At 41.9% G+C, this 15,803-nt stretch overlaps 1 protein-coding gene across 2 annotated transcripts in view; it reads left to right on the top strand.

Moving 5' to 3' along the window:
• Positions 1-8,099: 8,099 nt before the first annotated feature.
• Positions 8,100-15,803, top strand: part of HIKESHI (heat shock protein nuclear import factor hikeshi) — a 32,585-nt gene continuing 24,881 nt past the window's right edge. The window contains exons 1-3 of one of the 2 annotated variants that reach the window (XM_067568700.1): positions 8,145-8,250; positions 9,331-9,438; positions 9,691-9,928. In XM_067568700.1, the coding sequence (XP_067424801.1) occupies positions 9,778-9,928 (151 nt within the window). In that variant the 5' untranslated portion in view covers positions 8,145-8,250; positions 9,331-9,438; positions 9,691-9,777. Of the gene's footprint in view, positions 8,251-9,330; positions 9,439-9,690; positions 9,929-15,803 lie in introns of both variants that reach the window. The other variant, XM_067568694.1, reaches the window with a different exon arrangement.

Here is a 15,803-nt window from a genome sequence, read left to right as displayed (position 1 = left end):
AGTGAAAGGCAAAAATACAAGATAAGCCACTCTGGCTTCTTGATTCTTATTTACTAGCTCCCTGCTGCAGGGTTCAGATTTTGACTGCTGTTGGGGATATTTTAATCCTTGTTATTGTTACTGACACTTTAAAAAACGGTGTTTAGGTTTTGTAAAATATTCCTTTCCCCAAATATACAACCTAAATTTTGGGTCTTCTATAGTGTTCCATCAAAGGTTTAGTTGTAAGAGCAAGTAAACTACATAAAGATTCTTGTTAGACTACTGTTTTTAATAAAATTTTTATTAGAATTTAAAATATATAGTTAACCAAGAATGAGGGGAGAGAAACTGGAACAAGATATTACTGCTAATGAAGTGTGTAACCTTTTGGCAGAACACATTTGTGTGTTCTTTTTGTTACTGTATATTTCCAATACAGTAGTGTTTGTATCATGTGGAAGTGACCTACTTTAAATAAATAAATAAATAAATAAATCAGAATTGGTGGTTGGAACCAGTTTATCTCCATTCTTTTCGCCTGCCCTCCTGTGACTCTAAACATGCGCAACCTAGGAAGAATATGTACTATGGTATAATATAAATATAAACACAATATCCCTAGCAATGCATCAGGACATCTTTTTCTGGTCTCTAGAGCTAGCTCAAAGATTGTCCTCCACAGTACCAATTTGAGGCATGTTTGACTCTTTTTCTGTCAGAAAAAGCCACTTCAGCTATTTCTTACCCAATCCTGGGAGACTGTAAAGGTTTCACTTTTACAGAACCCCATCTTTTCCCTCCCCTTCCCCACCCTTTGCAAGCCACCTTTAATTCTTTGTTCATCTCTTCACCAAACAGCATAATTCACTGTCTCTATTCTTGTCTCTTGGTTTTGATGGAACGGGTTAGGTAGGGTCCTGGCCCCTCTTTTTCCCTGCCTTTCTCTGCCCATCTTGGCACAGCTTGGGGCCAAGGAGGAAGTTGTTTCAGAAGGCTGCAAGTTTTACAAATGTCTGCCCATTCAAAGGGAGGCTGTAAGATGTGCAAATTCCTTGCAGCCTTTGCTCCACTGCACCCACACTTTGTGCACCCACTTATAGGTTGGCCACACTCTGTTCCTTTGTTTACTCATTGTAATATCTTCCATTGGATTCCTGTGGAATATTTGAAAGTGCCTATCATGTTTCACCTTATTACAGATATAAGCTCATATCACATCATCCACTTTTATGGAGAGCTCCTCAGAGTTCTACTTAAAAAGGGGATGGTAGGATATAATCCCTACTTTTACCAATTCCAGCCTATTTTAATGGATATGAAACATTGGTTAGCTTCCGTGCAATTATAAATTGGCAGACATCCCTTCACTTACATGCTTTGTGTTGGCATTCATGATGTCCTGACCCTAAGTTACTCAGTGCCAGAAAATCATGCCTGACATTGTTTTCATGGCATCAAAGAGTAATCAATATCAAAGCAATGCAAGTCTATTAAACTTCTTTCATGCTCCCATTCAGAAACTTAGTACTAGTTTATAATATAAGTATGGTTGGTAGCAGTGCTTACAATTAAGATTGCCCAACACTTCCCATTATAAGACTTTTCTGTTGCTTAAACTTACACTGTTTGGGTTGAAATTTTATGTGCCAAGTGTCTTCCCCAGGCTTAAATTTTTTGGAAAATGTCAGCCAAAACAGTTCAGCCACTTCCAATAATGAGTTTAGGGAAAAATAAAATTTGACCATGTTAAATTCTGGTGACCTTTACTTTGCATGTCTCCATGCACTGGAGCAGGGACTTGAAATGTATGTCAGTGAAATGCCTCTTGCTGCCCCCCCTGAAAATCTGCTCAGATTTGGCCCAGGTGCAAGCCTTTGAAAAATCTCAGTTTATAATTGCTCATTGGAGGCTTCTTAGATTTTACTAGCTATAATCTCTCAAGATTCTGTCCAGTCCCCACTTGCAGCTGGTAGTGATGACCAGAGTACGTATAGGCCATCCCCACTGAGCGTATTCCAGCCGAGGGCTAGAGGGATGAAGATGAACTTTCCCTGTAAGCACTGCTGCAGGCTGGTGAGGGACTGGGCACCAGAACTAAAAGCAGGAAACCTGTCTCCAGTGCTCTGAATAACACCCCCTCCTGTTTTAGCATCCGGGCAGTGGGAGGGAAGAAGCCGCCTAACTTGTAGGAGGAGCAAGAGCTGGACTGTGGGGAAGAAAAGGAGTAAAACAGACGGGATAAGAAGCCTGGTGAGATGATACTCTAAAAAATCAGATCCTGGGCATCTCATATTGGGCACCCAAAATTAGTGGGAGATTTTGATCTTAATTTCTGTGCTTCCACTCCCCTTTTTGTTTAACAAAGTAAAGGTTATAGGAGTGACTTGATTAGTTAATAATTACCATCATGAGCAAAAAAAAAAAAAAAAAAAAAAAAAAAAAAAAAAAAAAGTGGGTGGGAGGGGCTGTTCAATCCAGCAGACAAATGTAGAACAAGACTAAATGGCCGGAAGTTGAAGCTTGATTGAATCTGGAATTACAAATTTTTAACGGTGAGGGTAATTAACCATTGGAACAATTTATAGGGTGGATTCTCTCTCTGGCAATTTTTAAATCAAGATTGGATGTTTTTCTAAAAGATGTTTTAATTCAAACAGGAATTAATTCGGGAAAATCTTGTGGCCTGTGTTATATAGGAGGTCAGCCTGCAGCAGCAGTTCTTAACCAGAGGACCGCAGCCCACTGGGGGGCTGCGAGCCATTTCAGGGGATTTGTCAAGCAGGGCCGCTTGGAGCCCAAGGCCTGGCAGCTGAAGCTCAGAATCCTGAGTCCTGGTAGCCCTCAGCCCCTCTCTGTGGGGCTAGAGCCTGGAGCCCCAGAAGCCCCAAGCCCAGACGCACTGCGGGGCTTGAGCCTCGGTGCCCCACAGAGCTAAAGCCCTGAGCCTTAGCACAGCTGCACCATGGGATGGAAGCCTGGAGCCCTGAATCCCAGCAGAAGCCACCCTGCGCAGCTGAAGCCCCAGTGCCCTGAGCCCCCAGAGCAGAAGCCCAGAGTCCCCCAGTCCCACAGGGCTAAAGCCCTGAACCGCCACCCCCACCCATCACAAGGGGCAGAAGCCCCAAGTCCCCTGCTTTGCATGGCAAAAATCTCGAGCCCTCTTCCTCCCCCAACAGCTGAAGCCAGGAATCCCTCCCACTGCCCAGAGGCACCCCCACACATACACATACTTTCCTGGGATGGGAAGTTTTTATAGCATATTGGAGGGGCCTCCAAAAAGAAAAAGGTTGAGAACCCCTGGCCTAGAGGGTCACTATGGTCCCTTTTAGTCTTATCTATGTTTCTGTAAAATGGGGATAAAGCTGTATTATAAGGTAACTGGCTTTTTAAGGGATGATGGGTCCAGCCCCACCTTTAACTCATCTCCTCAGGTGGAGAATATAAGCAAAATCACATAACAGGCAGGTCTTGTGCCTAAAATCAGGCCTTCTGCCTTGGAGGAAATAAACATACAAACTTCTAGAGAGAAGAGGGAGAAGAGGCTTTGTGAAGCAGGGTTGATGGGGTGGCTGGCTTGAACCATTGTATAGCCCCTCAAAAGCTGTGTTATCCCTTAACTGGAGAAGGGTTTTAGGTGTCAGGGGCTAAAGGAGACTGAATTTTAATTAAGACTTTTAATAAATTGGACCTTTAGCACTTCTTGTTACAAACAGTAATTTAGGAGAAGCAAGAGGGAACCGAAGGCAATATGCTTCTAGAGCCATGCCTGACATGGGGTGTGCTCTGGGACAGCATCCTGCCACAAACCCCTTCCCCTGACATGGTGGTTGTGGAGATAAATTAATTAATGTCTGTGAAACAGTCAGCCGCTATATGATGAGCACCGCAAAAAAAGCCCATGAAAAAAATTAATAATTCTATCTTCAGAGCAGCATCTGAACAATATGGAATGAATAAGGCATGGGGCCACAAACTAAACAATGAGGATAAAACAAATATTGACGAAATTGCACACTAGATGAGCACCCGCCATTCTGTGCACTGAATAACGCAGGGGTCCTATGGAAAAAACAGCAAGGAATCATGTGATTAAAGATTGTATCATACATGAGGGGGCTGGACTAAGGTTGCAAAATAGGGTGCCCAGACAGCAAGTGTGAAAAATCAGGACGTGGGTGGGGGGCAATAGGTGTCTATATAAGAAAAAGCCCCATATTTCGGGACTGTCCCTGTAAAATTGGGACATCTGGTCACCCTATTGCAAAGGCAACATAATTCTGGCATTTCCGAAGTTTTTAGTGCTTGGCTTTGTAACCTTAACAGTGTTCTTTAAATGTAGGTTTTTGTGTGTAATTATATTTGTGGGCATCATCCAGGCCTAATCTGCTAGCTTACTTGCAAGCTCAGTTACTGTAACATAACCCTGTATCTTTATGACAAAGTGTTTGGGCTGTTGCATAGTTGGCTCTTAAGATCTCCTGTCAATAGTCACATGATGTACAATAATCTACTTCTTGGATGTAAAGTTTCTAAACTTGGCATGAAAGTGTCTGTGTTTTTAATCATATTCATAAAGAGGAACCAAATGTCTTGGTAAGGTAACAGACATCCACTATTATACACAGTAAGCTATATTTCTGATATTTAACAGTATGTTTTTGAGCCAGCTACTGAGCAAATATATTTATTGGTCCATGTCTTCTTAAATTTCAGCACCTTATATTTCTCAGGCAGTTTTTCCATGCTGCATGAAACTAGGGGATCCTAATTCCTCTAGCCCACTATTGCAGTGGAGATAAGGCTTGTAATGTCAAATTTAATTTCTAGATATGGAACCTGTGGCTTAAAAGAGGATTTAAAATCTCCACTGCTGTTTAAGACATATGGTTGAATGGAAATCAGGCCTGTTTGGTATGATATAGGTGCATTATTCATAGCTGCTCCTTGTGCCTTTACAAATACTAGTTTTAGGCCCCACGAGAGAGTATGTTGAAGGAATTGCAAGAGATAAAGATGAATTGCTGTAGCACTTTGCTTCATATGCTCTGGTTTGCATGAGTGTTTGAACAAAACTGTAAACTAGGTTTCTCTTATTTTCTATGGTCATTCTTGTTATTGAATCATAGAACTGTAGGACTGGAAGGGACCTCGAGAGGTCATCCAGTGTAGTCCCCTGTACTTATGGCAGGACCAAGCATTATCTAGACCATTCTTGACAGATGTTTGTCTAACCTGCTCTTAAAAATCACTAATGATGGAGATTCCACAACCATCCCGGGCAATTAATTCCAGTGCTTACCTACCCTGACAGTTATGAAGTTTTTCCTAATGTCCAACCAAAACCTCCCTTGCTGCAATTTACGCCCATTGCTTCTTGTCTTAGCCTCAGAGGTTAAGGAGAACAATTTTTCTCCCTCCTCCTTGTAACAACCTTTTGTGTACTTGAAAACTGTTACCATGTCCCCCCTCAGTCTTCTTTTCTCCAGACTATACAAACCCAGTTTTTTCATTCTTCCCTCATAAGTCATGTTTCTAGACTTTTAATCCTTTTTGTTGCTCTTTTCTGAACTTTCTCCAATTTGTCCACATCTTTCCTGAAATGTGGTGCCCAGACATGGACACAATACTCCAGTTGATGCCTAATCAGCATGAAGGAGAGCAAAATGTTTGCTTCTTGCTTACAATATTCCTGCTAATACATCCCAGAATGATGTTTTCTTTTATTGCAACAGTGTTACACTATTGACTAATATTTAGCTTGTAATTGATTATGGCCCCCAGATCCCTTTCCACAGTACTCCTTCCTACGCAGTCATTTCCATTTTGTATGTGTGCAGTTGATTGTTCCTTTCTAAGTGGAGTACTTTGCATTTGTCCTTACTGAATTTCAACCTATTTACTTCAGACCATTTTTCCAGTTTGTCCAGATCATTTTGAATTTTAATCCTATCCTCCAAAGGACTTTCAACCCCTCCCAGCTAGGTACCTTCCACAAACTTTATAAGAGTACTCTCTATGCCATTATCTAAAACACTGATAAAGATACAGAACAGAATCAGATCCAGAACTGGTCCCTGTGGTACCCCATTGGATATGCCCTTCCAACTTGACTGTTAACCACTGATAACTACTCTCTGGAAATGGTTTTCTAACCAGTTATGCACCCACGTTATAGTAGCTCCATCTAGGTTGTATTTCCCTAGTTTGGTATGAGAAGGTAATGCGAGATAGTATCAAAAGCCTTACCAAAGTCAAGTTATACCACGGCACTGCTTCCCCACTATCCACAGGGCTTGTTACCCTGTCAAAGAAAGCTATCAGGTTGCTTTGACGCAATTTGTTCTTGACAAATCCATGTTGACTGTTATTTATCATTTTATTATCTTCCATGTGTTTGCAAACTGATCGCTTAATTATTAGCTTCATTATATTTCTGGGTACTGAAGTTAAGCTGGCTGGTCTGTAATTCCCCAGGTTGTCCTTGTTTCCCTTTTTATAGACTGACATTATATTTGCCCTTTTCCAGTTGTCTGGAATCTCTCCTGTCTTCCATGACTTTTTGGAGATAATCGCTAAAGGCTCACATATCTCCTCAATCAGCTACTTGAGTATTCTACGATGTATTTCATCAGACTCTGGTGAGTTAAAGACATCTAACTTGTCTAAGTAATTTTTAACTTGTTCTTTCCTTATTTTAGCCTCTGATCCTACCTCATTTTCACTGGCATTCACTATGTTAGACATCCAATCACTACTAACCTTTTTGATGAAAACGGAAAGAAAAAAGTCAGTTAGCACTTCTATCATTTCCGGCATTATTGTTCCACACCCCCTCATTGAGTAAGGGGCCAATGGTGTCCGGGGTCTTCCTCTTGCTTCTAATGTGTTTGTAGAATGTTTTCTTTTTACCCTTTATGTCTCTAGCTAGTTTAATCTTGTTTTGTGCCTTGGCTTTTCTAATTTTGTCTTTACACACATGTGTTATTTGTTTATATTCATCCTTTGTAATTTGACCTAGTTTCCACTTTTTGTAGGACTCTTTTTTGAGTTTCAGATCATTCAAGTTCTTTTGCCAGGTTGATTTTGCAAGCAAAGCCTGTGCAAATTTAATGGCTTCTGAAATACATGTTAGGAGTAATACCAGGCCACCAAAATTTGTTGCATCACCCTGCTGAAGAGATGTGATGCAAATTTGTGTCCTGGCAATCTGCCATCATGACCACAGTCCAGGATAGGCAATGAGATATGGTGCTTTGCTCTTGTACATCAGGGTACCAGTCATCCACTGCAAATGACTTAGTCATGGGCTACCCAAAATCTTTCCTGGAGGAAATCTTTCCATTATGCAGCAGCCATCACTGGCTCTCAGCCCTAATGGTGGACGTGGCCATGCCCATAAAATAAGAGTCCTCACATGCTCTAGGGCCCAGACTGCCACTAAAAGTCCCAGCATGCAGTGCTCCATTGTTATGGGGGAGGTGGGAAAGTGACATACTACAAGTCCCAGCATGCATTGCCTTATCACTATGGGGGGGGGTTAGCTGACAGATTCTGACTGGCCAATGCTGGGACTGGATGAGGGATGAATCTCAGGACAATTGTAGCATTCTGTTCATTCCTTTGAAGCATCTGGCATCAGCCACTGTCAGAAGGGGCAGATAGACCATTGGTCTAACCCAGTATGGCCACTCCTATGTTCTTGTACTTCAAGTCCCAGCATGCACTGCTCCATAGCTATGGTGGGGTTAGGTGACAGACTACGTGTCCCAGCATGCATTGCTTTATTGTTATGGGAGGGGGGGTTAGGTGACAGACTACGTGTCCCAGCATGCACTGCTCCATTGTTATGGGGTGGGTTAGGTGACAGACTACGTGTCCCAGCATGCACTGCTCCATTGTTATGGGGTGGGTTAGGTGACAGACTACGTGTCCCAGCATGCACTGCTCCATTGTGATGGGGTGGGTTAGGTGACAGACTACGTGTCCCAGCATGCACTTCTGTAGCAACCTGCACCGCAGCCTGGGACTACGGGCTGCGGGATGCGTCGTCGGTAACGCAGTGCATACTGGGATGTGTAGGCCTGGTGACCTCCTCCCCTGCCCCCGGAAGTAGTTCCGTGGCGAGGTGGGTCGCAGCAGGGGCAGTTTCCGGGGGACCAGGCGGAGGCATTATGTAGGCTGCCAGTGGTCGGCTGTTTCGCGAAGCTTCTGCGGCTGTCGGACTCGGCGGCTGCCGCCATGTTCGGCTGTTTGGTGGCGGGGAGGCTGGTGAGCGGCGCCCCGGGGCCTGGCAGGGCGGCGCACCCGGAGGGGAGGGACCTGGGCGCGGTCTCTGGAGAGACTAGTGCGGGGGAGGGGCCCCTGGCTGGGGGCGTTGGGAGGTGGCCTCAGGGAGAGGCTGTGGGGCGGGCGGGCTGGTGCCGTTCAGGGGTAGCCGCTCCTGAGGGAGGAGGCTCCAGCCCGTGGGGTGGGGGAGATTTGGGGGGGGGGAGGGGAGCGAGCTCGGGTGGATCTTGGCGGGAGACCCAGCCTATGGATGTGGGCGTGTTTCTGGGGGAGGATCCTGGGGCATGAGGGAGCCCAGCCTATGGAGTGTCTCTGGGAACTGAGCTAAGTCAGCCTGGGGGGGGGGTTCTGGAGGAGGGAGCCCAACCTATGGAGTGGTGGGGTGTCAGTGGGGTATGTCACTGGGGAAGGAGTCAAGCCTATCTGTGTGTGTGTGTGGGGGGGGGAGGTGTCTGCTCAGCCTATGGAGTGTGGGGGTGTTGGCTGAGAATCCTGGGGGTGGGGGTGGCTCACCACTTATGGGAGGGGTGTGTCTCTTAGGGTGGGGGCTATGCTTGGTGATAGTGTTGGTTGTGAGGCGGTTTGGGAAGGGCTGTAGTTGGAGAGCAGGTTGTAGGCTGGGGTGGCTCTGATTTTATCTCTCATTGCTTTCTGGGAGCAGTTCCTGCATACATGAAATGCATCACTGTCTCTTCCTCCCTCTTCAGATGTTTGAGTTCTGAGCAGACCCCATTCCAGTGTGCCTTCCTTCCCCTCATAAAGAGTGAAGTCCAGACTTTATTGGCTAAGGGGTGTGTAGTGTCCTGTTAGCTGTACATTGCTCCAAGTTGCAGTAGACTGCAATCATGTTTGATGATACAGATTTTTGGGCATATAGGATGCCATCAGTCCAAGCATGTTGTGTTTTGGCTTGTTCTGAGTAGGAGCTACCTGAATCAAGATGTGCACTGATGTGTCATGTAGATGGACTTTGTAATGAAGACAAGGGTGACTCTGTGCCCTGACCGTTAGCTATCCTTGAACTAAATGTATAAAGCCATATCTTATCTTTTATTTAAACAGGTTTCCATGATTAGGGTTCTGCTAGCCATGTGGTCGACAGCCACTTCTTTATAGACTTGGCGACTTCTTCTACATCATATTTTACCACTGTGCACATGGGGAACCAAGGTACTCTGATACTACAGCCCTTTGTGTGATATAGAGCTTATGTAGCTAGAATAAGGATTGTGAATCCTTTTTAGCAACCTGTTGCCCAGTTCCCATGCTGTTGTGTTTGCTCCTCTGTCTGACTGTTTATAAACGAAAACTGGAATGTGCCTCACTTCCCCTTCTTTCAAACGCTAGATGGATTTCTGAAAAGAGGGCTCACAGGTAGTCAAAATTAAGATTTCTAAACTAAAACTTGGTTTTATATTCTAGGTGCAAGCAGTGGCACAACAAGTGGCCCAGGATAAGTTTGTATTTGACTTGCCTGACTATGAAAACATCAACCATGTGGTGGTCTTTATGCTGGGAACTATCCCATTTCCAGAGGGCATGGGAGGATCTGTCTACTTCTGCTATCCTGACCAGAGTGGGATGGCAGTGTGGCAACTCCTGGGGTTTGTCACCAATGAGAAGCCAAGTGCCATCTTCAAAATTTCTGGTTTAAAATCTGGTAAGAGCAGTGAAATGTAGCAGTTTAAACAATAAAGCAGTTAGACAATGAAGTGGATGTTTAGTCTCTAATGAATAAATGTAATAAGAAATTAGAACATATTGTGGTGTTACTTTTTTTTTAAATTTGCATTATGTAGCACATAGATGCCCTATTACTACTTCACACAATGCACGGTCAACTTGTGGAACTCATTGCCAGGGGATGTTGTGAAGGCCAAAATTATAACTGGGTTAAAAAAAGAATTGGATAGATTTATGGAGTATAGATCCATCAATGGCTATTAGCCAAGATAGGCAGGGATGCAACCCTGTGCTCTGTGTCCAGTCCAATCCGTCAGTCAGAGGTTTAGGGACAACAGGATGGATCACTGGATAATTGCTTTCTGTTTTTTCCTTCTGAAGCATCTGACACTAGCCACTGTTAGAAGACAGGATACTGGGCTAGATGGACCATTGGTCTGAACCAGTATGGCCATTCATAAACCAGGAACCCATCATGTGACATACTATACTCTGAAATGCTACTTGAAAAGCCAAACATAGGTGTCCTTTCAAGTGTCTCTTAGTAGACCTAGCACTTATATTCTAAATATGTCATTGAAACTGGCAGTTGTAGTAACTGATTGTATATGAATGCTTGTCGCTGTGTTTCTCACCCTTCAAAACTTGCAGGCAGTTTTCATGGGGAAACTTTCAAATGATAGAAAATTAACAGGATGAATACTAAATGGATTAAAAACTAGTTACTTGATAGGTCCTAAAATGTAATTGTAGATGAGGAATCATTGAACACGTGTTTCAAAAGGGGTCCCATAAGGACTGCTTCTTGACCCTATGCTATTTGACTTTTTTTTATCATGATCTGGAAGAAAACCAAAATAGTCAGTTTTTAGGTGACCCAAATATTGGGGGAGTGGTAAATAATGAAGAGGATAGATACCTGATAGAGCGAGCTCTGGATCACTTAGTAAACTGAGTGTAAGCAAGCTCTGTGTTTTAATACAGCTAAATGTAAATGTATTCATTTAGGAGCAAAGAAAGTACATCATACTTAAAAAATAGGGGGTCTCTATCCTGGAAAGCAAACATTCTGAAGAAGATTTGGGTAAGGGGTGGATAAAGAGCTGAATATGATCTTCCACTGTGGTGCTGTGGCCAACTGGACTAATGTGATCCTTGGATGCATAAATAGGAATCTTAAATAGAAGTAAAGAGGTTATTGCATTTGACGCTGGTTTTGACTGCTGTTGGAATACTGTTACCAGTTGTGCAGTCTACAATTCAAGAAGGATGTTGATAAATTGGAGAGGGTTCAGAGAAGAGCCGCAAGAATGATTAAAGGATTAGAAAACCTGCCTTATGGTGAGAGACTCAAGGAACTCAATCTGTTAAGTTTCACAAGGAAAAGGATAATGGGATGACTTGATTACAGTCTATAAGTATCTGCATGGGGAACAAATATTTGGTAATGGGCTCTTCAGTCTAGCAGAGAAAGGTAAACATGATCCAATGGCTGGAGGTTGAAGTTAGACAAATTCAGGCTGGAAATAAGGTGTAAATTTGTAACATTGAAGGTAATTAAGCACTGGAACAACCTAAACTCATAGACTTTGAAGCCAGAAGGGACCATCAAGATCATCTAGTCTGATCTGAACATTGCAGGCCACAGAACCTCGCCCACCCACTCCTGTAATAGATCCATAATCTCTTGCTGATTCACTGAAGTCCTCGAATCATGGTTTAAAGACTTCAAATTACAGAGAATCCACCATTTACACTAGTTTAAACCTGCAAGTGACCCATGCCCCATGCTGCAGAGGAAGGTGAAAAACCCCAAGGTCTTTGCCAATCCAAACTTTCCCGACCCCAAGGGGTCATGCATATTCTCCATCACTGGCAAGTTTTAAATCAAGATTGGATGATTTTCCAAAATATCTGCTCTACAAATTATTTTGGAGAAGGTCTATGGCCTGTGCTATATAGGAGGTCAGACTAGATAATCATAATGGTCCATTCTGGCATTGGAATCTGTGAATTTGCACATTTCAATAGACTATATATAGATGTACTTATATACATATTTAGTGTAAAACAGCTATTGTATATATTAATTAGTATCATTTGTTAGGCACTTAGGTAGAAATGCCATTGTATATTTATATTAATACTCAGATTCATTTTTTATTAATGACTTGCTTCCAGTAGCTATCTGTAGAATCTTCATAAAACTAGCCTATTGGAATCTAGATGTATGTACTGTGTATATTTTATTTCTGGGAACATCAGGTTTGGAAAATAGTTCTCCATTTTTTTGAGCATTGTTAGTTTGCACTTCAGTGTTCATAGTAGAATTCATTTCAGTGGGATGTTCCACTAGATGGCCTGCTCTAATTAAAGTGACTTTTTCCAAGTGCACTTTAGCCTTTAATGCACTACAAAAATGGCATCGTGAGCTGTGGTAATAAATGGAGTCATCTTGCCACACTGCAGCCCTTTGATGTTAAATACATTAGCTTTCCCTTCCCATCTTCCAGCTGTTGCTATCCACCTAACTGAAGGTTTAAGAGGTGGAGACATTTTGCGTTGGAAAAGATTCTCAGATTGCTGTATTTCACTTCCTATCCTATCAGCAGTAAAACAAGTCTTGATAGTGGCATCCTCAATGATTCTTATTCAGACTGAATAGTAATATATCTCAACCATGGCATTGTATTTTTACGAAGTTTTGAGAGGTCTTGTGATGCTGCTGTTCTAAATAAATGACTTTAACTTACTGTAAAAAATTATTAAAACTATTTACTTATGCTGAGTCAACAATGGCCCAAGTCTTCTACGCCTAAGGGGAGAAAGTTCTATCATGTTCTTAGCACTGCAAAATGAAGTATTGCTGTTGAAGTACCACTTCATCACCTGCTTACTATCCAGTTAAATTGAGCTTCTCTGCCATTCGGTATTGTTAAACTAGATTAAGTTTATTTGTGAAAGTTTCTGAGCGTGGCTCAATTAAATAAAATGAAATTGAAGCACTTTGGGGTAATGTTGATTAAGATTCTTCTCTGCTTCTAGATCTTTTTTCTGTAATTGTACCTTGTGGCAATGAATTCCTGTGACATTTGAGAGAGATTTTTGGAAATGGGTGCAGCACTGGGTCCCACTTAACTTTAATTCTTAGAATATAATTTGTGCACAATCACATTCTGCTGCTGTATTGTTCTTCACATTTTGTTGAATAAGATTTATATGGAATATTGGAAAATCATAGAACTTCAATATGTGTTCTTGTCAGATTTTACAAACTAAGCTTTAGTCAGCATTAGATGAATGATTTAGATTCTGCAAGAAATTACATTGGATCAAAAGGTGACAGCCTTTCCTTTGAATCAGTACTGAACAATGCTTTGACATGATATTAGGAGGTGTGGTCTTTCAGGTGAGACTTAAAAGAGACCTTCATTACTTGTGTTCATCAAAAGTCCTCTTGACTTTCTTCACAAGAGAATGGATGATAGCTGCAGGAAGAGGTTTATTTTCAGATTTTGCTGATCATATTCTACCTACCTAGACGACATGGTAGTATAGTGCTCCTTGACTCACCTCAGTTGTGGCTATTTGAGTAGTGTTTGAAGGGTTTTCTGTAAGGTACAAAAACCTGTAATGTGCTTTGAGTGAAAAATACTATTAAATATTAGTGGAGAATTGTCTCCTTTCTCCACTTTTTCTAAAATATTTTAATCCGTTTTCTGCCTGTTTTACAAACGTGAGCTCCAAAGCACTAGTCACTTGATTTTTCTCCTAGAACTACATTTTAATCTGTCCAGTGCATGGGACTTGAGGCTGTTAGCACATATCCTACAACAAACTAGGAAGTTGCAAAGAGCTACATCTTGTTACAGCTGCCGCTCAGCATTCCTGAATGCATTGCTGGTTCCAAATGGCAGTCCCTGTATTCCAGATAATCACTAGTGCATGTAGAGAATAAGCATTACTATTTGTTGATACTGAATACTTGTGTAGTTTTTTGGCCAATTTCACCTCCATAACAGGGCTATGTACATTTGTCTACCATATTAATGATAAAGGACAACTGTATGATGGGTAAGACTTGAGAAAAGAACACTTTGAAGAGTAGAAAACCAGGAGTCGACATCAGATACAGCATGAAGCAAGTCAATAATATCTGGCATTTATCTGAGTGTCTCAAATCATGAATAATCCTGACCCTTGGGAAGCATACACCCATTTTATAGATGGGTAATCCTGGCAAAAAAAAGGTCAGTGACTTGTCCACTGCATAGCAGGGAAAAGAACCGAGGAGACTGATTCCTAGTGCAATGCTCTAGTCTAACCATTAGACCACTGCTATTCTATTGAGTCTCAGATGGGATTGAACTTGAATTGGATCCTAAGAAGTTAGGAAGGGAGGTGGTTCTGGACTGACTGGTCTGACTGCAGCATTCTGGGAAGCAAAAGGAAGTCTTAAGGACGGTGGTGCTGAAATCAACTACTGTTAGAGAATTAAAGACAGAACAAGGAAAACAATTGAGAGCTCTACAAAAGAATATCACTAAGAACCAACTGCTTACTTTCATTAGCCCTAATACTTGGTGAGAAAATTTTAAAGGATGGCATTTCTAGGGGTCATGTTCTTTTCTTTCCTTAGTCTAGATGGCAGTATATAAAGTACAGTTCTAGTCTGGAAGTGATCGAAAAATAGTTTTATTACTCCATATATTTATTCTGTGTGTATTTAGTCATATCTGCTCACTTTATTGAGTAAAATGTTTTTACTACTTTGTGCTGCAGAGCCAACTTAAATTTGGCAGAACAAGTAGTATTCTTTGTTTTCTTGAACATCAGTAAAATTGTTAATTAAGTTTCAGTTGCAGAATCTTTATTGTTGAAGTCAGTCAAAAAAACAAACCTTGACTTTTGGGCTTTGAATTTGCAAGGCTTGCAGTTATACTGTTCTTTCTTGTAAACTGGGGATGATACACTCTGTAATTGAGATAAATGCTACACCACAATAACAGATTCAGAGTAGAACTATATTTTAATTTTGTCTCTTTATGGCACTGAGCACAAGTTATCGTTCTGGGGATTAAGTTGAGATTCTTCGGGGTTGGGGGGGACAGGAAATAGTGTCAAAGTGATAGCATCATCCATGGTATAAAATGCAAAGGAATAAATCCTACTGAGGGCTAGAGGAACCCTTCATCTAATCTCACAGCACAACTTCTAACAATATCTTAACTAGTTGGAGGCATGGTCACCTGACCCAGTTATAAGCAACATGATTCAGCTGGTATTTATACAGCAGCTGTATTATAACTGAGTTTGTACACCTGCACCCACCAGTTTGCCTATCTGTTTGTATTGGGGCATTTTGGGAAAATCTGGATAGCTGTCCTACAGAGCTTCAACAGGAGAGTGCTCAGGGAGGTACCAGAGAGCAGTGAGGGCTGATGACGAACTTTGAAATGTCTTACTATGCACGGAGCTGAGATGAAGGATGACTGGCAAAACTGGCAATTTGGGAGTGTTTTCCATGCTGTAGAAAAGCTAAATGCATGCAGAACTAGGTACAGGAAGGCCATCATTTGCCAGCCTAGCTTTCTGGCAGAGACAAAACCCAGTAACAAGGCAGTTAATACTTTAAACCAGGTGTGCAAATGCAGGTCGTGTTTAGAGCTAACTATGCCAGTAACTGGTTATGAAGTAAGTTCAGTTGTGGTGGCTTTCCTGGGTTTTTACTTCTTGCCTAATGGCCACAGGGTAGCCAAAAAAATTACTCAGATGGGTGGGAATGTTTAAAAAAAAAAAAAAAAATAAAAAAAAAAAAAACTTAAAAAATGTTAAAGCCAAACCGTACAGCT

Source organism: Emydura macquarii, unplaced genomic scaffold, assembly GCF_026122565.2.
Source record: "Emydura macquarii macquarii isolate MOO-44397 ecotype Brisbane River unplaced genomic scaffold, CSIRO-AGI_Emac_v2 contig_318, whole genome shotgun sequence".
Classification (NCBI taxonomy): Eukaryota; Metazoa; Chordata; order Testudines; family Chelidae; genus Emydura; species Emydura macquarii.
Note: the sequence above shows the minus strand (reverse complement) of the source record. Positions and strands in the feature narration are given on the sequence as shown.